This window comes from Carlito syrichta, unplaced genomic scaffold, assembly GCF_000164805.1.
Source record: "Carlito syrichta isolate Samal-C Ts95f unplaced genomic scaffold, Tarsius_syrichta-2.0.1 Scaffold303334, whole genome shotgun sequence".
Classification (NCBI taxonomy): domain Eukaryota; kingdom Metazoa; phylum Chordata; class Mammalia; order Primates; family Tarsiidae; genus Carlito; species Carlito syrichta.
Genome location: NW_007247430.1, coordinates 69,993 through 93,450, shown reverse-complemented (window position 1 = coordinate 93,450; position 23,458 = coordinate 69,993). Strand labels below are relative to the sequence as shown.

At 51.2% G+C, this 23,458-nt stretch overlaps 1 protein-coding gene across 1 annotated transcript; it reads right to left on the bottom strand.

Moving 5' to 3' along the window:
• Positions 1-2,111: 2,111 nt before the first annotated feature.
• On the bottom strand, positions 2,112-23,453 carry IPO13 (importin 13). The gene is made up of 20 exons (XM_008058409.1): positions 22,628-23,453; positions 20,142-20,878; positions 13,595-13,735; positions 13,344-13,485; positions 13,069-13,235; positions 12,745-12,865; positions 12,511-12,658; positions 11,898-12,079; positions 11,789-11,815; positions 11,467-11,601; positions 11,176-11,319; positions 9,503-9,583; positions 8,820-8,957; positions 8,549-8,645; positions 5,563-5,615; positions 3,185-3,251; positions 3,038-3,096; positions 2,807-2,896; positions 2,368-2,549; positions 2,112-2,278 (listed from the first exon to the last, which is right to left on the bottom strand). The coding sequence occupies exons 1-20, from the start codon at positions 22,709-22,711 to the stop codon at positions 2,182-2,184; spliced, it is 2,892 nt and encodes a 963-aa protein (XP_008056600.1). The 5' UTR covers positions 22,712-23,453; the 3' UTR covers positions 2,112-2,181.
• Positions 23,454-23,458: the final 5 nt, after the last annotated feature.

Below are 23,458 nucleotides of genomic sequence, written 5' to 3'. Positions count from 1 at the left end.
GCTTCGTGGGCGTAGGGAAGTCACTGTCTTCAGCCAGTAGGCAACGACAACCCCTGCCACCAAATTCCCGTTTCTCCCCGACACTAGGGCCTACCCGGAGATCACTTCCGGGTCCTAGGGGCGTGGCTAACAGCAACCTTACCAATCCTAAACCAGCACCGCTCTCGCCTTCCAATCCTGTAGCCAAGCTGCCCAATGAGAACCAATGGTCTGCCAGTGTCCAAGGCCGGCCGGAAGTGCCTCGAGAAAGGCGCAGAGCCTTGTGGGTGATGCAGTTCCCCTGGCGCTCCTCTCCAAGCGCCGAGTCCTCCTGCTCAGCCTGCCGTCCCCCCCAAGAACACCGACTCTCTAAAAATAACTACCCCGAGTTGAGTAGCTCCTACCCGCACATGAAATACTGTTAAGCATTTCGTGCGCATTCTCTCCTCTGGGAGGTACCGTCGCATAATTTCCAACTCAGTGTCCAATTGCCTGGGTGTGAATATTGTGCTTGGCCACTTGGCTGTTGAGTATCTTAGGATGTTTCTATGCCCGTTTCCTTATCTGCAGAATGAGGAGTTGTGACAATAGTACCTTTTAATGGGATTGTTGTGAGGGTCAAAGTAATTTATATATAAAACTTTACACAGTAGTCCTTTGCATATCACATGCAATGAAAGAATTTGCTATTTATTATCCTCACAGCAGCCTGTCAGTCAAATGTTGAACACTTAACTGTCCACGAAACACTACATTCTTAGAGTTCACAGTCTTTGGAAAAAGAATTGTCCCATTTTACAGATGAGGAAATTGAGGTTTGAAGAGACTACTTGTTTAATAAGACACAGCAAGTCAGTGGTACAATCAACATCAAACCCAGGTCTGTTGATTTGGCTTCCCCCTATTCTCCTACCTTATACATGCTACACTTGCTCATGGAGTGGGAAGGGATAAGGCAGAAGACACCTGGATAGCATGTAGTAGGAAGAAAGGATGAAACACCTCCACACAGCTCAGGAGAAGTGAGAAATCAAGAGTAAGGTGGGGATGGACTGAAGAGGGGTAGGAGACAGGGAACAGAGTAGCTTTAGGGAATGGTGAATGACGGAGGGGGACTGATGTTGGCTGGCATGGGAAGAGGTTGGATGAGGAAGAAAGGAGAGCACGAAACTTGTGCAAAGGTTGGGGAAAGAACAGGGGAAGGAATGGAATGTGGGAGAAACCAATTCTCCAACACCTCCAAGGAGATTCAAAGCTCATGGATGGCAGTAGGAACTCAGTCCTGCTCTTCAGATCTTACTGAGGAGAAGGCTGGAGTCCCTGAAAGACAGCTCAGGTGAAACTACGGCTGAGGAGATAGAAAGGGAAGCAATCATGCAAGGGAGGAAGGCAAGTGCAGGCCAGGAGCTGTCCCTGGTCCTGACTGGCCCCTTACCATCCTGTGTGGGGGGTCCCATGTAAGTGAGGAGCTACCGCCACACAAACAACACTAGGTCCTGTTTTCCTCCTCCTTTGAGGGTTGTGATACCTTCTCTCCCTCATCCCACATACACTTAGCTCCTTTCTACAGCCCTTCTCAACCGTGTGCAAGGTTGGTGCTCTACAACCCCACACCAGAAACCCCTCTTCCCTTCCCATTTCTTCCCTTCCAGATGGACCCAGCCTCACCCCACTTGCAACCCAATGCCCCAAGTCCTATACCTAGGAAGCCACCTATTCCCACCAAAAACCTCTTCCATGCAGCCTTCCCACTTTCTCACCATTCTTCCAGCTTAGCATGGTAGCTATGGACTAGACCACAAGGCAGGGCAGAGCTAGGGACCTAGTACACAGCACTGCTGATTAAATAAGTGTATGCATACATGCATGTGGGTACTGATTTTATGGGGGTTTGGGGATGGATGATACTACTGCAGCCCCTACCCTGCCCCACCCCAAAGGCAATGACAAAGGGCTCCAGCCTAGGTGGCTTGGCTACAGCAGTACCTCCTCCGCCCTAGGAGCTAGAAGGTGTTTCTGCCATTCCCTCCCGAGGCCTGGGTCCAAGCATCCTCCTGTCCTTCTCCCAGGCATTCTGGACCCAGGCTTTCAGCTAGGTTGTGGTGGCAGCAGAAAGGAAGCAGAGGCAGCAATGAGGGTCCAGGTTTACTCTTTGGGGACAGGGAAGGGTGAGGAGAAGGGGTGAGTGGGACGGGACGCCCCTCAGTAGTCAGCTGTGTAATCTGTGCCATGTAGCCCCCGGCACAGCAATGTGAACTCCTTCACCATCTCCTTCACCCGCCTCTTGTTCACTCGTTCTCTGAAGGAGAAAAGGGAGAGCAGGTTAGCACCATCCACTGCCACCTCCTCCTCCCTGCCCAAGCCCGGGCCCACTCCAGCTCTGCTCACCGAAGAATCTGCTGGCTGAAGGTGTCCTTCTGTTCAGGGCTGAGGCGGGCAGAGGGAAAACCAGGTGGCTGCAGCGCCTCCTTGATCCACATGCTCAGGAGGCTGAAGCAGTGTTTGTTCAGGGCGAACAGGATGTCAGCAAAGCAGTCCATGAGGCTGCGGGAGGCCTGGCCTCCAATGGCCTGAGGGAGAGGAGTTTTCAGCACACCAGGGCGTTGCCCCTTCTGCAGCAAGGTTGCCTAACCACGTCCAGGCCCTCCAGGACAGCTCCTAAGCCAAACTGCACATCACAGAGAGCGCGGCTGTCTGAGAGCACAGCAACCCTAACGACTTTCAGCCATTTAATTGAGGAAGAAACAGAATCCGGGAGCTTAGGGAACCAAGAAAGCCTCAGCATGAGGGCCCCCACCTTCATCCAAACGCACTTGCTCTGTCTCACCTCCAACACTGCTACGAGCAGCATGCGGCCATCCTCCTGTACCACCTTTCCCACACAGTCTACTTCCCCACACCGAGGCAGCAGCTCTGTCTGAGGAGGATGGAGAGGCCCATCAGCACCAGCTCCTTCCCATCTCTCCCTGCATAACACGCACCTACCCCTGGAGTCCTGAGCAGGGCAGGGCATTGGGGTGGTGGAGGGTCAGGGGTCAGGAGTTAGCATGGGACTCACAAAGAAGCCACAGGAGGCCTTGACAGTAGGTGCCTCAGGGAACTTGAGGGCCAGCACAGCTGTGGGAGAGGCAGAGGCAGATCAGATGGGGCCCAAGCATCCTCCCCAGGGAGCCCCAGGCCCACCTGTCCACCTGGCCCCACTTACCACACTGGAACACAGCTTTGACATCCAATCGTTCACACAGGAACAAATCTGGCTTCCGCTTCAGAGCCTGCAGGAGGTGGAGCTGGTAAGCCCAGCCCCAGCCAGCTCCAAGGACCATCCCCCCACTCACCTGCCACCCCAGTCCCCAACTTCTCACATCACAGGCAGAGGCTGCCAAAACCAGTTACTCAGCCATCCTTGGGGGGACTCAGACCACCCCGGAGTTCAGCAGATCAGGTGAGGACAGCCCAGGGGATGCTATGTACATGTGTGTGTATGTGAATGCACACATGTATGTGAGAGAAGCGGGGGTTTGGGGATCATAATGCAGAAAACTTGGGTTCCACCTTCCCCTCTCCCAGGGCCAGATGTCCTGCAGGCTCCAGGTAGCCAGCAGTGACTTCGCTTTGATTCACAGAGGAAGCTGAGGCCCCCTGGGCTTGTAAACAGGGCAGCAGGAAGAGGAAGCTGAGGCCCCCTGGGCTTGTAAACAGGGCAGCAGGAAGAAGAGATGGCAGTTGGACAGGGATCCCTCAGCTCCCCCTCCCATGTCCTGTCTCCATTCCTCAGGCGCTCTCCAGGTCCTACTCAAGAAGAGGTCAAGTAGGGCGGAGCCTTAGAGCCTCAACCCCATCTTTCACCCAGGATACCCTGTGTCCAGGCCTTCCTCAGCTGTACCCATCCCAGGAGCCAGTGCTACTGGTGGGGGAAAGGACAGATGGAGTGGCGGGGGGGTGGCAGATGGTCTGCCCCAAGTGGTACCAGGACATGACTGGCACATCCTCAGGTCACAGGAGACGCTCTGCACAGTTCCAGCCATCCTCAAACACTGCTGCTCCCCAGCAATGTCCCCAGCGCACACCACACAGACCCCTACCCTCCAACCCCTCATATACCCTCCAGCCCCCATGTTTACTCATGTGAAAACACCCCTACATGCACCCTCACTTGAAATGCCCCTTACTTACACATCTCTATCATACCCCTTACATACATATGCTCTCCCATATCTGCAACACACCCTCACTACACAGTCATTACACAAACACCTGCACATCTCCAAACCCTGACCACACACCCACATCCTCGACCTAACCACAATCCTCCCGTACACTCCCCCACACACCCATCCACAAACACACACTCAAATGCCTCCCATCAAAGATACACTCTTGCAGATACCTAGACACATATCCATCCAGGCCAGAACACTCCCTATTCTTCACTCCCCCACTCCCCACTAGACCACATGTGCCAGAAGAGCAAGAACTGTGCCTGCTTTTGCCCACCATTATAACCTCAGCACCTAGCAAGGTACAGCATGTCCTACACACTCAATAAATATCTATGGGATGCTTGAGCAAAGAAATACTGCATTGACCCCAACTCACTGGTTATGGATTCTGTGTGCTAGTGTGCTAGGAACTTCCTAATACATAGAACGCCCCCATCACACTAACTCCACACTCCCACAGCTTGCCATTCATATCTTCCAAACCATACTCTAATACAGACATACTCATAGCATAACATACACTCCCTTCCTGCATAATGCACAGTCCTGCATGCCTCCAACACATACCCACGCTCAAAATCTATCAAGGCCTGACACATCAACAAACAACACAAAACACACAACACAATGACATACAGTATGCATCGATGCACGTGCCCACACTGCAACTGCACATTTATCCCAGCATCCAACACAAAACGCATACTACTTACAGCAGCAGGCGATTTCTGTTCCCTTCCCAAACCAAACTCAAAACATTTAAGATAAGATCCAGCACACTTCAACACATACGAGACGCAAACACATCCTAACATGGTCTCACAATGGAGATTGTGCCCCACCCCGCAGCAGCAGCACAACCTCTCCAGCAGCCTGCTTGGGCTCCACTGTGCACATTCGTCTTCAGCCTCTCCCTTTGGAGCTCTCCCAGCCTACCTCTCGGAAGCAGGCCGGGGACACTGAGGCAGGCAGTTCCCGGCAGGAGCACGGGGACAGTGAACCCCAGGCCCTTTTGCTCCAGCCCTGCCCCTGATTATCTTGGGCGAGCCAGCCACATAGGAGCTGCTGGACATAGTCACCACCCCCTCCTTTCCCCATTCCCCCCCAAGGCCAGCCCAGCTCCCTCCTTTGGGGACCAGCCTCTCCCTGGTCTTTGTAGAAGACTGAGCTAGTTGAGGCATAGGGGCACTAAAGGAGAATGTTGGGTTGTCAACTTCCACGGAAACAGATGAAGAAACTCTATTCAACTGAACAGAAAAAAAATTTGTCAACAGAAAGCTAAAAATAGGCTTAAATTGAATTTCAACATAAGAGAAAGAGAAAGAGAGAGAACAGAACGTGAATGAATAAAACTAAAACACACCTGTGCCAGGAGTTGCATAAATGAATCAACAATATCAGGATGATCCCTGGGCCCTAAAATATAATAAAGATGGAACTTAAGAAAAAATTATACAAACAGCAACTCAACCTCATATAGTTATGTGGGACTGAGAGCCTGCAGGGAGACAGCGTGGGGGCACATGAGCAGCAGGAAGCAAGATAAAGAAACAAAACATACAAAAACCATGAACTGGGAGAAGCCCAACAGAAAGAGACGGCAAAGTGAAGGACGGGCCTGCCCCAGCTCCCCCCAAGGGGCCTTCCACCTACTCCCCACTCCTCAGGCCAGTCCCCCCCCCAGTGATCCCGTGGTGCTCCAGCAATTCTGCACTCCACATAGCTGAAGAAATGGTTCCCACACTCTTATTGTGGTTTCTGACAGGCTGGAATCACCCTCTACTGTTTCCAGGCACATATCTCCCCATCATCAGGCTTGGAAGAGGAGGGCAGGGCTAGTGGGGGAGTCGGTCATGGTATCTCCTTTTGAGGTTTGGCTGAAGGCCCTTGGAAAGGTCAGGGCAGCAGAGCCTGAGTAAGCGCCCCTCATTTCGATGGCCTTAGGGCTCTTGGTTTGGCCAAGGAAACGATTCTATTGAGTCCACTTAAACCAGAGGACTCCTGCTTGGGTAGGGTAGTGCCCAGTGTGCTGTAGGCATGGCCAAGCTAGTCAAGTCACTGGCGGGCCTAAGGGAGGAAACAGCATCATAAGGCCAAAAATGAGAGCCCCACCCCCAGCAAAGCTCCTCCACTCAGATACTCAGCAGAGAGCCAAGCTCAGGGCTGAGGACCAGCTCCCAACATCTGGACATGCCAAGAAAGAGGGAAACTAGTCATTGTGTCACCCCATGGTCCAGTGGGAAGGCAGAGCCTGAGGAAGGGAGGGCTAAGACTGGGATGGCATAATAGGTATGGGGGCCATTCTGTCCAACAAGACAAACAACAAGCCCAACAAATATGATGTTGGACACTTCTGCTCCAATTCTGGTGATTCCTGGGGCAAGAGTAAGGCAAGTACCTGGAGCTCCTAGCCAGGCTTCTCCACTCTCAGAGGATGTGGTGCAAAACCTTCTGCCTTAGATACCACTAAGTAGCTGTGTGATCTTGTGCAAGCCACAAATGCTCAGTTTCCCCATCTGTAAAGTAGATGATCTCTGCCCTCCTTCCTTCTCCAGGCTCTGAGGAGCCACTATTTTTATTTATTAAAGTCTGTCTATTCCATATCTGGACCCTGAGTTGCTTAAGTCATGGAAAGTGAGGTTCAATGTGCCCCATGCCTGGATAAAACAGCAGGTTCGACGTTCAACAGCCACTCTGCTAGAGGTGGGGTAGACAGCCAGGAAGAAAGGTTCTACAGGCAGGGAGCCCTCACTCTCCTTTATTTAACCATGTCTGAGGCCTGCTCTTTTCTGGCCTCATTCTGGGCACTGGAAGAGACTCGATCCTGTCCTTGAGGGGCTTACTCTAGAAGACAGACAGACATGAAAGCTGATTATAGTGTGTGATCAGTGCTGTATCAGCAGCGTGTACATGAAGCAGTTTCAGCACAGTTAGGAGCACCCAGTTCTGCCTCAGAGAAGTCTCTCTGAGGGCTGATGCAGTCTTCCTCCTTTCTAAGGCATGAAGGCGTGACAGTACCTACAGTATAGGGCATAGGGCATTCCAGTCAGGGGAGCAAGGCACAGGGGTCAAACAGGTGTGGCTAGAATGTTGGAGTCATGAGGACATTGTCAAGAGCAGATATTAGAAGTATGCCAGAGCTTTGTCATATGAGTGGGAATGGGACAATAACCTGAGGGCAATGTAGCAATGGAAAGGTTTTAAGCTGGAGAGGAGAAATGCTCAGATTTGTGTTTTTATAAAGAACATTACCACTACAGTGTGCAGAATAGATTGGAGAGAAGGGTGGGTGTCAAGGAAACCCAGTAGAAGGTTGTAAGGTAATCCAGGCAAAACCCTAAACCAAGGCAGTGGCCATGGAGGTGGGGAGAAGTGGGGCAGCTGAGGGATAACCAGAAGCCAGGATCAACAGGGTTGATCAGGTGTGAGGAGTGGAAGAGGTGGAGTTGAGAATAACCACACTAGGTTCCCGGCTCAGGGTCCTTCCAGTTTGGACCTACCCAGGCCCACAGAAACAGAGGCTAGGATTTTATGAGCAGAGAGCACCTTGGACTCCAGCTGAGACCCCTGGTGAGCCTCAAACCTGAGACCATGAATCCAGGCAAGACTCATAAGGCTAGCAGAGCAGTGCTACTTCTTTTCCAAGTTGGAAGCCTAGGTTAGTCAGCACAGGAAGCCTGGAGCCCATGCTCCTAATTCTCTCAGGCAGAGGGCCACAGTGAATGAGGGGCTGGGACCACAGCCAAAGGCACTTGACTTCTGGCCTAGAAAGGACTAAGGCTTGAGCAGGGAAAGGAGTCAGCATTTTCTGAGTACCTCATGTGCAAAAACCCCAAGCCAGGAGCCCAGAAGATACAGTTTAATACCTATAGCAATCATATCAAGCATATGGCATCTCCATTTCACAGATACGGAAATAAAAGCTCAGCAAAGGTAAGTGACTTGCCCAAGGACATACAACTAGTTGGTGGTGATGAGCTTAGAATCTAGGTCTATCTGACTTCAAAGCCCATGCTCTTTCTACTTCTCACTATATCTCAAAGGAAAGGAGCCAGCCTAGTGCCCCATGTCCCTCAGACCTTCTGCCCCACCTTTCTCCATATCTGGACTGGCCCTGAGCCCAGCAGGCCAGTAGAAGACATCATTCACCCTCTTATCCACTTCAACCTAAGGTTTCAACTATTTGTAAGGTGACAGTTGTGCTGTGCTTGATCCCACAAGTTTCCCACCAAGTCCCATGTGCGACTCAGGGGACAGAGGAGAACAGAGTGGGCAGCTTTGGCTCCCCAATTGGGGCAGCAGAGGCAGTGGCAGTGGCGGCAGCAGCAGAGACCCTGGTCAGAACCTACCTTGCTGGAAGAGAGTGAGTGTGACAGAGGTGACGAGCAGGAAGAGTGCCTCGATTGGGGGAAAGTGGGCAGGCTCATGAGCAAAGATGTGGACCAGCTACAATAAGACAGGGAATGCTGGTCAGCTGAGGCCCACCAAGACAGGTCAACATCCCCAGAACACAGGTGGGGACCCCAGCCATGGCAGCCATCTGACCCACCCTCACCCAGGGTCAGGATCTCTGACTAGGATGAAATCCAGAACACTGGCTGCCCCAACCAGAAGGCCCACCTGTCGAGTAAGGTCAAGAGCAGAGGCCTGGGGGATGGTGCTGTACATCCGACCCAGCATCTCACACAGCTGTGGCACCATGGGAGCAAAATCATCCAGCAGCGTCTTAACGGACTTCTCAAAGATAGCACACACCGCCTTGGGAAGAAAGCAAAGGGCTCTGGTTAGCTCCAAATTGGCTGGAATGGAAATGAAGCCCTGCATGGAGGAGGTCTAAGAAAGGGCCCTTACCTAGAAGCCTTGCTTGGCCCTGCAAACCAAGGAAGGTAAGCAAGTCTGACCCTCACACCCTGAAAGGCAGACAGCAAAAAGGCCCTTCACAGAAGGACTCAGGATGTAACTTGTAACTTAACTCTTGCTACTTACATCTCCACCATTTCCTCTCAGGGAGCAGCAACAGCAACAAAAACCTGAATTGAAAAGGGACCAAAGGCAGGTCTCATGCCAAAACAGATGCCTGACTGTCACTCAACCCTAACATCATAGTCCTTTCGTTAGCACTTCTTGTGAAACTGGGAAGTTCTAAATGTCTTTTCAAAAGATGCCTTGTGTCTATGGGGCAGGATTCACCTCCTTAGTTTTCTCCAAACCACTGCAGGCTGAAGTGGGGCAGCAACACCTTACACCTGCTCCACCTCTGGACAAAGTCACCATGGGAGCAGAGGGCAAGGGTCAGGGCTCACCTCTACCACCTGGGCATCATTCAACCATTTGCTCAGCACCTTCTGGATAAGCTGGAAGACCTGCTGCAGCACCACCACCACCTGAGGACACAGGAAGATGTGAGGTTCCCCGCCATCAGTGGGACCTACCTGAGACGGACTTGGTTGTAGGGAGTAGGGGAAGAGCTCAAACCCCAGACTGCATACTGAGGACCCTTGGGGGAAGAAGTGGTCCTCCCATGAATGAAAGTGGCATATATCCTGAATTCTAGGGATCGTCTCAAAGGAAGCCTCAAACTTCAAAGCAGAGATACTACAAGTACACCATACGATTATAAAAACTGGCCGGGTGCGGTGGCTCACGCCTATAATCCTAGCACTTTGGGAGGCTGAAGTGGGAGGATTGCCTGAGCCCACGTGTTCAAGAACAGCCTGGGCCACTTGGTGAGACCTCATCTCTACAATAAATTTTTTAAAAAGTAGCTGGGCATGGCAGCATGTGCCTGTAATTCCAGCTACTTGGAAGGCTGAAGCGGAAAAATAACCTGAGCCCAGCAGGTCGAGGCTGCTATGGCCATGAGCATGCCACTGCACTCCAGCCTGGGCAACAGAGTGAGACTCCAACTAAAAAAAAAAAAATTATAAAAACTGTCTTAACTTTGAGAAAAAGCACTCCCTATCCATCTCTGCTCAGTAAAACCAAGTCTATGGGCCAGCCCCTGAAGAAGTGGAGTTGCTATCTCACCCAGATAGGCCTGAGTAGGGAGCCCAAGGGATGTGTAGTTGTGGGCAGCTTATGCAGAAGCAGAGAGCAGACTGAGGTCCTAGGAGGTGAGGGAAGTCAGGATGATGACTACCACAGAGGATAAGAGGCTCTGCAGGATGATGGTGGCCCAGGCATGGTCTGGAGCCAAAAGGGTAACTAAAACTGTGGTGGAGAGTTAAGCAGAGGCCAGAATATGGCTTCCTTTTCTCCAGCAGAAACCTTGGAGAGGGTTCTAGGAACAATGACCAAAGCAGTCCCTCATATTTGTAAGGAACTTTACAGTGTATAAAATACTTTCACTCAAGACTACATCTGCTATCCAGCACAGTTCAATGATACAAGCAAGCCAAACACTCCAATGTTCATAGTTTTGAGTGGGAAGCTGAGGCTTGCCCCAGATTAAATGGCTTGTAAGTAACTGGTCACCACAACCCCCTGTATCCAAGCTTATCACACTGCTTTGCAACAATACATTTACATGAATCTCCTGTAGACTTGGAGCAACTCAAAGGCAAGAGCTATTGCATGCAGAGGATGTGATAAGCATCCTCAGTGCCTACAGGAGACAGTGAATGCTGAATAAAGACCCCCACACAGAGAAAGGAGTTGAACAGGGGCCCATAATAACATCACTTGAGGGTTGAAGGGTATAATGTCAGTATAGTTCTTCATGGGGCTGAGGAATCTCAATGACATCACCATAGTTGGGCTGGGAGGCAAGGTCAACATCACCCCCAGGGTTCGGTGAGATAATGACATTGCTACCTACAGAGTAGGGGCCATAATGAGGTCCTTCACAGGGTCTGAGAACCAAATACATCACCCAGGGGGCCAGGGGAACAATGACAACATTACCCACAGACTTGGGGAGTGACAATGACAGTCCCACAGTTGGGAGGTAGAGAATGGCAAAGAAAATGTCACCCACTGGGTTGGGTCCCTGTGGCACTGGCAGCTTCCGAAGCTCAGGGCCTTCATGATCATCTTCATGATGACTGACATCCAGCGTGGTGAAGAGGTTGGAGAGAAGTCCCAGGATGTGGACAATGGCCAGCTTGTTGGAGGGATTGGGCTATGGAGAGAAGCAAACCAAGCTTAGATCTTCCAACCCCAGCTTGGTCCCAGATCACTCAGCCCAGCTCTGAGTGCCTGCTCCAACTCTACTCCTCATTAGCCACATCCCCCTAGCGCTGCTCCCTGGCCCCCAGAGCTCACTCACTATCTCCTCTGCCAGCTTCTCCAGCTGCTGGATATAGGGCGAGATGAGCGAGTGCAGGTTCTTAAGGATCTCCTCCACCTGCAAAGCTGACAGCAGGAAGCCCAGTGCCTGCATCAGCCACATGCATTGGCTCGTCTGTGAAGCAGAACATGGATGGTCAGTCCTGGCCACATCTGGTCGTGGGTGGAAGAATGAACCTCTTGGGGAAGGTTCCAAAAACAGAATAAGGGACAAGGGTAGGGGAAGGCAAAAGACAGGATTTCTAGGATAAGAGACTCCTACAAGACCCCCAAGGAGATGCCTAGAAACTTCTGAGCCGCACCTTGTGGATCTGTTTCATCAGCACATCCTAGGGGTAAAAAGAAAGAATGTGGTATCAGCATGGTGCAGAGTGTTCCCTGAGACCCAGCACCAGCCAGGGCACCACATACCTGGGAAACAGCCACAATGTTGGCAGCATAGGGCGGCAGGTCATACTTGCATTCTCGGCAGATCTTCTTGAGGGTGGACACAGACGAGACAGAGAGCTCAGGATTGCCTAGGGCATGCAGCACGAGGGGCAGAACGCTGTTGATCATGACAGGGTGGTCAGCCAGCCATTCAGATAGTGCTCCTAGAGGTAGGAGGGAAAGGGGGATCTCTGAGGCCAGGCTGGCTGTGGACCACGTCCCTGAGGCAGGCAGAGCCCCTGGAGGGTCAAGCGGTAGCCCCAGCACAGGGCATTGTTCATTCAGAGGACTGAAGGCAAATATGCACGTGCATGCTCCAACATGAGCCTTATAGCTGAGAAGCAGGAAGGGGTTATTCAACAGAGGCCCAGCACTGATGTTCCCTTGATAGTGAACTAGCCTCACTGAACTGTAATTCAGTACACTGTAGGAAGGACCCCTAGAACTGCCAGGACAGTCAGTTCACTGCAACAGGGATTGTGTGTGTGAGCATGTCTCTCTCCTATTCTCCCATTTTGGATAGAATCCAGCATGAGGGTTGGGGTTGGGTGCTGTGGCTCTGGGAACGTGGTCATGGGTGTGTACCAGGGCTCACCAATGGTGAACATGACGGTATCTGCCAGCTGCACATTGCTGATGCTGATCCGCGGGATAAGGCCAATGAGCCCAGGCACCACATCAGAATAATTGACGTCGATGGTCTCTGCGATGGATTGGAAGCCATAGAGCAGGGCCTCTGTGTGCTGGGGAAAGAGTGTGCCACTGGCTTGGCTGAGGAGGAGGGTGTGACAGGTCTGGGAGGGTGGAAGGAATCAGGCTTGAGAGATACCTGCCAGGAGTAGGGCTCCTCTGAGCTGGTGAGCAGACGGCCCAGCTTGTCATAGAGGTTGCTGAGCAGCTCGGCCCCCAGCATCTCATAGACATACATGAGCGTATCTGAGATGTCCACCCTGAGAAGCAGATGAAAACTTTTGATTCTGCCTGGATCCTGCCCCCAAGCCCAGGAGCTTACCCCAGTACCCTCACAAGCCTGCAAAAATGCCTAGGGAATAGAGAAGTCCCAAAATTCAGGAAGCCTGGCCTTGGGCCCCTTCCCTTACTGCCTTCATTATTTCAGGACTCATTAGAGCTACGGTTGGCCTGTTACCATCACCTGTAAATTCGGAACTGCTCCTTCTCATCTGAGGACCAGAATCCATATTCCTCATCAGAAGGGAACTGGGCCTTGTGCAGAAGCACATCCACCAGCTGGAAGTAGACCGGCCGATACACCTGCTGGTACACAGCCTGCTTCTCTGCCTCAAAGGACAGAATGTCATCCTGAGAGAGCCAGGGAAGAGCATTAGCCACCTCATCAGCAGCCATAGAAGCCCATGATTCACTTTCTTCCATCATGGTCCAGTCTTACTGAAGACAGCATAGACACACCTGCAGCGTGTACCAAAAGGTGAGGGTTAGGGAGCTGGTGGTCTCATTGACAGGATAGTGGCCTGGGATGCCTGTGCAGAACATAATCATGTTGACAAGTGCCAGGAAGCTCTGCCAGTGCTCTACTTGGTCCAGCAAGGCCCTGGGGAGGAGGAGACAGAATAAGGTCATTCTGCCTCTCTCAAGGGGGTTCCATAACCCCACCTCTCAGAGGGACCTGCTATCCCACCCCCAGCTGCCCCATTCCTCACCGGGAGTGGTTCTCGCCCAGGGCCACAGCAATGCGACAGATGCCATGGGAGGTCTCCATGTCCCCATTTTGTACTGCCTGTCGCAGTTGTTCTTGCAGTCCCAGCACCAGCGGGATGAGTTTTAGGAGTGTGTTCACGTACCTAGAGCATGAGATGAAAAAACCCATCAGAGCTGCCTGCTCATGCCCCCCCCAGGGGGAGAAGGGCCCCCGTCCTTTATCAAATCCTAAGAAGAAAAAATTCAGGGCCTACATGAAAGCTTTGATGCTGCCCATGTTGGGGAAAGCCTTAGGTCAGGGACCTCCTTGGGTCAGGAAAACTCTGGGAAGAATATGAGAAAGTCAGTGTGATGGGTTGAATATTAGAGTACTGTGTCCTCCAATCGGACTGAAAGCTAATGTTGGAATGGGTTAAGGCTTCTGGGAAGGTTAGGATGAGGCAAATGTATTTTGTATGTGGTAGTGATATGAAGTTCAGGGGGCCAGAGGGCAAACTGTTATGGGTTGAATTGTGTCCCCCCACCTCAAAAAAATCTGTTTTTTGACAAATCCTAACCTAGTACCACAAAACATGATCTTATTTGGAAAAAGAGTCATTGTAGATGAGATCATACTGGAGTACGGTGGGCCCCTAAACCAATATGACTGGTGTCCTTACAAGAAGACATCCATGTAGAGATAGGCGCAAAGGGAGAGTGCCACATGAGGATGAAAGTAGAGACTGGAGAAATGCAGCTGGAAAGCAAGGGACACCAAAGACTGCAGCAAACCACCAGAAGCCAGGAGGAGGCAAGGAAGGACACTCCTGCAGGTTTCAGAGGGAGCATGGTCCTGCCAACACCTTGATCTCAGACTTATGGCTTCCACAATTGTGAGACAATACATTTCAAAGCAACCCAGTTTGTGGTACTTTGTTTCAGCAGCTCTAGAAACTAATATAGTCAGTGTTAGGGGAGACTAAACAAGCATGGAAGACAGAAGAGTTAACACAGGCTCAGGACCCCTGTTACAAAAGACTGAGAAGGCAGCAACAGCTTACTAAAGCATCAATCCTCACTGTCATTCCACTCTCTACCACCAAATCCCAACTCCTGTGAAGTATGATGGCAGTGGGAAGGGAGAAAGGTAGAAGATGAAGTCAGAGAGAGCAAAGAGGCAAAGGGGACAGGACTTGACTGACTGGATATAAAGATGGAAAAAGTCAAAGACAACCGGTTACTGGATAAACAACAATGCAGATGATTCAGCTATTTACTGACGCCAGGAGGGTAGAGTAGACAGAAACAGTTAACACCTTTCATGGGAGGTGGAAGGTGGTAAGTTCAGTATTAGGACTGTTGACTCAGAGGTACCTGATAGAATATGCAGATAGAAGCATCCAGAAAGAGTTGGCTATAAAAACCTCAAGTCCAGCAGAGAGGCTACAGCAAAAGTCACAGATTTGAGAGCCATCAGTTAAGAGCTGGTAATGGAAGACATGGGAATAGATAAGAATTGCCTAGGGAGAAAGGCAATTGAGTGAGAGAAAAGAAAAGGGTCCAGGTTAGAGCCCTGAAGCACAATGATCCTAAAAAAAAGAGCAGAGGAAGCCCAGTACACAAAGGAGACTGAGAGAAGGTTAGCTTCATCCCACTGGACCCCTCCCCAGCAATCTGCTGTGTGGAGATCAGACTAAGCAGAGGAAGCCATACTTTCGAGGGGGATCAGATGCTTGGGACCCCTCTGCTGTCAATCAGAATATCACCATAGCAATCTCTTGTAGGGATGGAGGACTGAGGATCCCAGAAGGAGTTCTATATGGACTTGCCCCAAGCAGGTTGCTAGGCCTTAGAGGGAGAATAACAAGGACAAAAAGAGGCAACCAGCCCAGGGACATTGACCTCCTTTTCCACACCCCTATTCTGGTAGGAAAATTCATCCATATTAGGATACTCTCAGCCCAGAGGCAGCCCCAGAGGGTGCCGCCTGGAGACAGCTGGGATAGCTTCAGTCTCATGACCCTGACACAAACGACACCACCAGACAATGGGCATTTTCAGGCCAGACTCTGGCACAAAGAGAAGGGGCAGGGCCAAAGCTGCAGCCTGCAAGCTCCCCAGCAGCTGAGATGGGGGTAGGAGGTAGTGCTCTGCCCCCATAGTATCCCCACTGTATTCTAAGGCTCCCTCTACCTGTCAAAGTTCATGCAGACAGTGGGTACTCTGTGAAGATGTGTTGTTTTGTTTGAGTTGGATTCTCTCTCACATTGCCCAGGCTGGAGTGCAGTGGCATGATCACGACAATCACAACTCACAACAGCCTCGACCCCCTGAGTTCAGGTGATCCTTCCACCTCAGCATCCCAAGTAGCTGGGACTACAGGCGCACCACCACTCTCTGCTAATTTAAAATTTTTTTTTTGTAGAGACGAGGTCTCACTATGTTGCCCAGGCTGGTCTCATACTCCTGAGTTCAAGCAATCAGCCTGTCTCGGTCTCCTAGAGTGCTGGGATTACAGGCATGAGCCAAGGTGCCCGGCCCTCAGTGAAGGTTCTTAATTTGTCTCATCTGAGCCTTATAATAGGACAAATCAAGGACAATATAGCCCAGAAAGGCTCAGGGTATTATTCAAGGTCATGCAACATAGAGGCAGATTCCAGGTTGAAACAGCCTCCAAAACTGCTATAGATCTGTTTCTCTTTCAGAGCTCAACCAGAATTTTCCCCAAGCATCTTTGTTGATCTAGCCCATATCTTCAGTCCTAAGTGATGGCAGCCCCCAACAACCTGTCAAATTCACTTGCTCTCCTTCCCCAACTCCCCAGTGAAATGCTTTTCCAGGATTAAAAACATATCTCATGGAGAAAAAAAAAAAAACATTTTGAAGGAAAGAATCAAGAAGCAGCAGCAGCTGAACAGATAAAGAGTGTCTTGTGTGTAAGCTTAGCCAAGGGGAGAGCCAATGTCAGGACACCTGGGGAAGGCAGTGCCTGGATGACCCAGGAATCAAAGCCTCTGAAGGTGACTTTCTCAAAACAAAGCTAGGAAATGAGACTGGCTAGAGCAAGGCCCAAGTTCTTAGGTTGGGTTAGGTGCAGTTCACCCATTGGGGGAAACTCTTGCACAGATTTCCTACATCTGAGCACTTGTATCTGAGATCTGTGAGTGGACAGAAGGACAAGTCTGAGGCCCCAGAGTTTTCTAGGTTTGGGGGAAGGAGACAGGGCGGATGTCTTCAGGACCATAGTTTTGGCTGAGTTCAAGTGGTCTGGCTCCAGTTGGTCAGCCTGTGCAGCCGGGGCAGGGCTGCTGGGACTCTTTGCCGCTCACAGTGAGCTCAGTCCAGACTCGCAATTACAGCTCTGGGAGCAGAGCTGAGAAAATGGGGAGAGTTGCTAAGCAACCAAGGGGCTGCAGCCAATGGGCGCCCAGGAGGCTGTGGGTTACCTCACTGGCTCCTTGTTCGCTCATTCGTTCAGAGGAGAAGGGGCATCAGTTACCTGCCAAAGCCCTTGAGATTGGCTGGGCAGGCAAACTTGGGTGTATCCAAGGACACCCCACATCACCCACACACTGAGCCCACCCAGCACTTGAGCTTCAGGCTGCCACAAGAGCCTTGCCCTGGGACTTGGTATTCACCTTAAGCTGGAAAACCTGGGAAGCCAGAGGATAGGTGGTATAACTGCCAACACAAAAATGATACCAAATACCAGCAACTGCTGTTTAGGGAATACACAGGAACCATCTTAACCCTTCACATTCTTTTATTTAATTCTCATACCAAAATATTTTAAAAAGTAATCCCAGTGTTTTGTTTAGTGTGGTTAAGCACATTATCTATGTGTGTGTATATATAATTATGCATATACATACACATGTTTATTTATATATATAATATATATGGAAACCAATCCCTTTTAAACTTTAGTCACTTATCAACTAGGCCCACTGTTTTTTTTTTATTTTGCCTTTTGTCTTTATTTTTTATAGAGATAAGGACTCACTATGTTGCCCAGGCTGATCTCAATTAAACTCCTGGGCTCAAACAATTCTCTTGCCTTGTCTTCCCTGGGATTACAGGCATGGCCAATGTTTATTGCATGATTCAGTTTCTACTTCTTATGACCAATTCTGAAAGCAAACAGCCTTAATCAGTTTAACAGTAACTATATGTTTATCTTTTTAAAAAATAAAGTTACCATTAAACTGATCACATATGGTAGAAAGGTAGAGCACTCACACACGGTCCCCAATTAAAAACCTGTTAGGTATGAATGACCCATATATATAAATGGATGCTTTGGACTCCCCCACCCCAAGAAGAGGCCACAGACAACTTCTCATTAATCAGGGAGTAAAAATATTCCTTACTGAATACCAGGGGCAGGTTCTGTGCACATTATCCCATTTATTTATTTATTTACATACTTATTTTAAAGAGATGGGGTCTTGCTCTGTCACTGAGGTTAGAGTACAGTGGTGTGATCATAGCTCACTACTGCCTCAGACTCCTGGGCTCAAGCAATCCTCTTGCCTCAGCCTCCCCAAGTAGCTGGGACAACAGGTGCCTGCCACCATGTGCAGCTCACTTTGTTATTTTTGTACACACAGGGTCTCACTATGTTGTTCAGACTCCTGGCCTTAAGCATTCCTCCTATCTCAGCCTCCCAAAGTGCTGAGAGTCTAGGCATGAGCCACTATGCCTGGCCTACATTATCCCATTTAACCTTTACAACTCTGTGGGGTGGATATGATCACCCCCATTTTACTGATGAGGAAACTGAGACTTAGGAGTGACTTATCCACGGTCTTAGATCTAAAAAGTAAACCATCTGGGATTCAAACTCAGGCATGACGAATACCAAGGCTTGAGCCATTAACCGTGCAGTCTCTTTCAGTCATTTCCCCCTTCAATTCTGCAAGGGGTTCCCAAAGCCCTATCTCTGAAATGTCAGTGTTAGGCCTCTAGTTTTGTCCTTTCCAGTCCAACTTATACCAAAAATCTCACTAGGCCATTTCTCTCCTTAAAATCCTTAAATATCTTTACGTCATCTTCAGAATGAAGACCAAATCTAAAGTTTGGCCTACAAGGTCCTGCATGATCTAGGCCCAGAACTCCTACAACTCTGGACCTTAAACCCTACTGTATAATCACACCCAGTGATTTATAAATCACCAGACTCCCCAGACTCTTTCACACCAGTCCCTTGCTCAGGCTCTTTTACCTGTCTGGAATGTCCTCCCTATCCATCATCCCCTATCTAGCTAGCTCTTAGCCTTCCAAGCACAGCTCGGTTGTCACCTCCTCTGGGAGACATTCCACCATCCTCAAACTGTTATAAAGCCTCCTCTGGACTCTCAAAGCCCTCTGCTTTCTCCAACAGAGCATTCACCGTGCTGACTGTACCTGCCCATTCATGTGTCCACTATGTGCTCCCAGCACTCAGCATAGGACCCAACACAGCAGGTACTCAATGAATGTTTGCCAAACAAATACTTCACTACACTCACCTTTTGGACCTCTGAGTGTGCTGCCTACCTCAGGTCTTTACACCTGCTGTGGTTCCTGAAGCCTAGGAACACTCCTCCCTCCACCCCCAATCTCCTCCATTCCCACCCCTCCCCACTCAGGCAACTCCTACTTTCATCCATTCAAAAAATATTGAATGCTACCATGTACCAGGCACAATGTGTCAAATAAAATGACAGAGTCCCTGTCCTCACAATGCTGAGAGACTAATGGGGAGAAATACATTAATTTATGAAATCATGTTATAAACTAAGAGGAATACTGGGAGCTCTGAGATAACATAACAGAGAATACCAAACTTAGTCTTAAAACTTATTGAGGACTTCCCTACAGAAGTGAAGTTTAAGCTGAGGCAGAGGTGATATGTCCAGTATATGTGATGGCTCAGAGGCTGGAAGGAGCATGGCACACTCAAGGAACTGAAAAGACAGTGTAAGAGTATAGAAAACAAGGAGAGTAACATGAGATAAGGATGGTGATGCCATACTGTGCAGCACCTTTATAAGTCGTATTAAGGATTCTAAACTTTATCCTAAGAGCAGTGAGAAGCCACTGAAGGGTTTTGATTAGAAGGGTTCAGAAGGATTAGATCCTCATTTCTAAAAGATCACTCACTCCAGTTGCTGGGACAATGAAGGGTACAAAAGTAAAAACCAGAGGGTTGGGGAGAAAGCTCTGCAGGGATCCAGGGAGAGAGATGGTGACAGCTTGGAGTAGGGTGGTAGCAATGGAAATGGAAAAAAAATAGATTTGCAATATGGTCAGAAGCAGAACAGCCAGGACTTGGTGACTAGTTGAAAGAAAGAAAAGAGTCAAATACTTTAATTGAGTAATTCATTGGATGATTAGTTATTTAATACTCCTCTCCCTCTTTGGACCATGAGGACAGGGATCACATCTTCTTTGGTGCCTTACTATATCTTCAGCATAGGACCAGGAACATAGTAGACACTCAATTAATGTTTATTAAATAGATGGATGAATGGATGTGTAGTTGGCCAAACAGGCTATCCCTCTTTGGGCAGGTGGGGACCAGCTCACCTCTGGGCATCAGGCTGTGAGATGGCATTGACAATGGCCTCCACACTGGTGTCGAAGAGCTCTGAGTCCTGCAGAGCAGCGAAGGCAGCCTGAATGAGCGCCTCACAGTCCTGCAGTGGCACCTCCAGCTGTACCCAGCTGGAGAAACACTTGAGCACCTTCTGACGCACACAGCTGGGTGAGTTGGGCTGCTGTAGCAGCTGCTCCAACAATGGAAAGACAGCCCCACACTCCACTGCCAGGCTGGCCCGCACCAGACCTTTACGGTACTGGGGCAGGCGGCTGGTCTGGAACTCCTCAGGCAGCACTGTCAGCAGCTCTAGCAGGGCTAGGCAGCGACCCTGGCCATCCACTGGTGAGTCCTCAGCCTGAAAAAGCCGTACCATATCTGCCACAGCACACGGCCAAGCGTCAGGCATCATGCTGAGAGCCAGCGAGGCCAGTGCCACGCACAGCCGAGTCAGCACAATCTTGGAGCCACTGGCAAAGTGGGTGATCTGGGTGAAAAGTTGTGCCTTTAGGCTTTCATACTGGTCAGTGGGGATGTCACTCCAGTAGCGAGAGATCTTGATGTGCAGAGCACTGGCCCCAAAGTACTGGATCTCAGGCACCTTGTCAGGCTGTAGCAGCTGCCAGCTGAAGTGCCAGGCCTGGGGGGAGACCTGGGCCTGCATCAACCACTTCTGAGCCAGGTTCTTGTTCTCAATGTTGGGGTCGTAGTAGAGCTGGTGCAGCGCCTGCAGGACAGCACAGGACTGAGCAGGTGTTGGCCACTCTGGATCCTGCCAGAGCCCAGAACAGACGCGTGACTTGGTCCTGCAAATTGCTCCCTCTCCCTGACTGGGGGGCTGAGTAGAGAGAGCTCAGGGCTCTGCAGTGTTTCCTGGGCCTGGGGTCCTGCTGATATCTTAAGAGCTTGAACCTTGCCCATGCGCCTTACAGCAAAACCTTACAAGCTCAGAGAGGAAATCTCCACAGGAAAGCAGAAAAAGAAGAGGCTGAGCTCCCCAAAGGAAAGGCACTGGAGGCCAAGGCCCAGGTGGAAGGACTGGCTCCACAGGGATGAAGCTAAGCCTGAGAAGAGCGTGGAACAGCCCAAAGGGCCTTGACCTCCCTCCCCCCCCCAGGCACAGCTGCTCTCATCAACTCTAACAGCTCCTTTCAGCTCCCCCAGGATCATCCCTAGGTCACTCCAGATGCTGGCACCAAAGCCAGTATGAAATCTGAGCAGGACTGACTTTTGCCAGGCAGCCCTAGGGCAGAGACATACTGGAGGGGAGGGTGAGAACGCTCCTCAGAGAGCACAGGTGAAGGTCCAGCAAGCTGATCCAGAGAAGCCTTGGCCATGGCTGCAGCTCTGGCAAACACTTTGAGAGCCCTGGTTCTCAACTAGCAGGATCCCCAGGGTCCTGATTCCAGCGGGACTTCACAGAGGAAACAGGGATCTCCTTGGCAGCACATGGAACAGTGCACCACCAGGCCAACACTTCCCAGCCCCAAGGGGTGGGAGCGTGAGGTCAGGACCCTGACCCCTAAGCAGCCTCCATCCAAGCGGGCTTAGATCTATTTGTACCCCTTACAGACAGTTATGGCCACTGCCCCTTGTTTGGCCACTCAGGGATGCCAGAACAGGCAGAAAAGAGGCAGAAGGGATGCATCCTCACCATCTGCTATGGCAAACAGGGGTCAAGAATAACAACTGGGCATTTGCAGCCATCCCCTGCATTCCAGTAAGGTAGCCCCATCTCCTCATTCATCCCTGGTGCATGCACTCCTGCATTCGAGGTTGCGGGGAGATGCAGAAAAGAACCAAAGCAGCAGCTCAGAAAAGATAGACTGGGCAGGAGAGAGCCTGGGAGGGCCATGGCAGGGAGCTACGTGGGGAGGCAAGTAGGGAGGAGACCTGTAAGGTTGCCAGCAAGGTCAGGACCCTTGGACCCAACCCAAATCAAGGGAGCCAGCCCCACTTCTGCCTGCCCAGGACTGGTCTGGCTTCCATCCAATAAAGGAAGGACCCTTCTCCAAAGAAAAGTGAAAACATAACCCAGGTTGTTTTGGTTCCAGATTATTTTCTGAGCCTTTGGTTCGGCAAAGTCAGGTCCAGTATCATTCAGCAACATTGCAGTTCCGGGGGACTGAGCTGCAGGTCTCCCGGGTTCCTGGTTGCCTACTGCACTGCTCATGCAGTTCCTATGGAGCTGGAGAACAGCCAGTCTGGCTGGAAGTCCAAGCCCTCAGCACCCTGTAGGAAAATCATCCCAAGACCCTAGTATCTCCACAGGGGACCCGCCTCTAAGAAATGCCAAAAATAACCTATTAGGGCACTGCAACGTTGCTGCCCTGCCTGCCCAGAGAGACAGCAAATGCCAGGTGCTCCAGGGGCACCATACCAGCGGGCACCCAGCCCAGGCCTGAGCTCTGGCATTAATGACAGTTCCCAGAACTTCTGCTCTGTCACTGGAGTGCCCACCCCAGAGCCCTCATACCTTCTCCACGTTCTCCACAGTGAAGTCCAAGGCTGGTGCTGCTCCAGCCCCAGCAGACCCCGGTTGCTCCTCCCGCCGCTCCATCTTTGCTCCCTCCCTAGCAGGGAGGTAGACCCTGATCTGTCTCCAGGTCCAGCCCCTTGGCTGCTGGCCCCCTGCTAGACCCCCGCTTGGGTGTCCAGGGAGTGGTGGGGTGAGGGGTGGCCCTGGGCGGGCATGGCTGCCGGGGCCTCCCCACCTCGTTTGGGGGTGGGAGGCTTGCCAGAGACCAAAGGGGGTGCTCTTAGGAGACCCACTGAGGGGGACTCCGAGGAGGGAGCTGCCAGCGAGGAGCTCTCAGATGGGGGTCCCAGTGGTAGGTCACAGCTCTGCTTCCAGAATCTGTGAAGAGGAAGTCATAGGGAAGGGAGGGAGGTCGGGGAGGGCACCGAGTCTCTGGCCCGTGAGGGATCACAGGGTCAATGGCCTGTAGCCACAACACCCTCGGCTGAGTGAGCTCTCGAGTGCCAAGGAGGAGGTCACGGGGCTGGAGGGTCACGGGGAGAGAGCCCTTCGCGGATTACGGAGGCATCCAATGAAGCGCGGAGGTGCAGCTTCGCGAGTGCGGGACGATGAGTCCGTGGAGTTGGGGGCTGTTGGCAGATTCCCTCCGCTCGGCCTGGCCCGCGCCCTGCTCACCGCCCGGCTCCAGCCCCGCTACCGCTGCTGCCTCCGCCCCAATGACTGACAGACGAGCCAGCCCGGCCGGGACGGGGCGGGGACCTCAGCGAGGCGCGGGCTGCCCCGAGCGCCTGTCCCTGGCACCGCTGACTCAGGGCACCACCCCGCCTG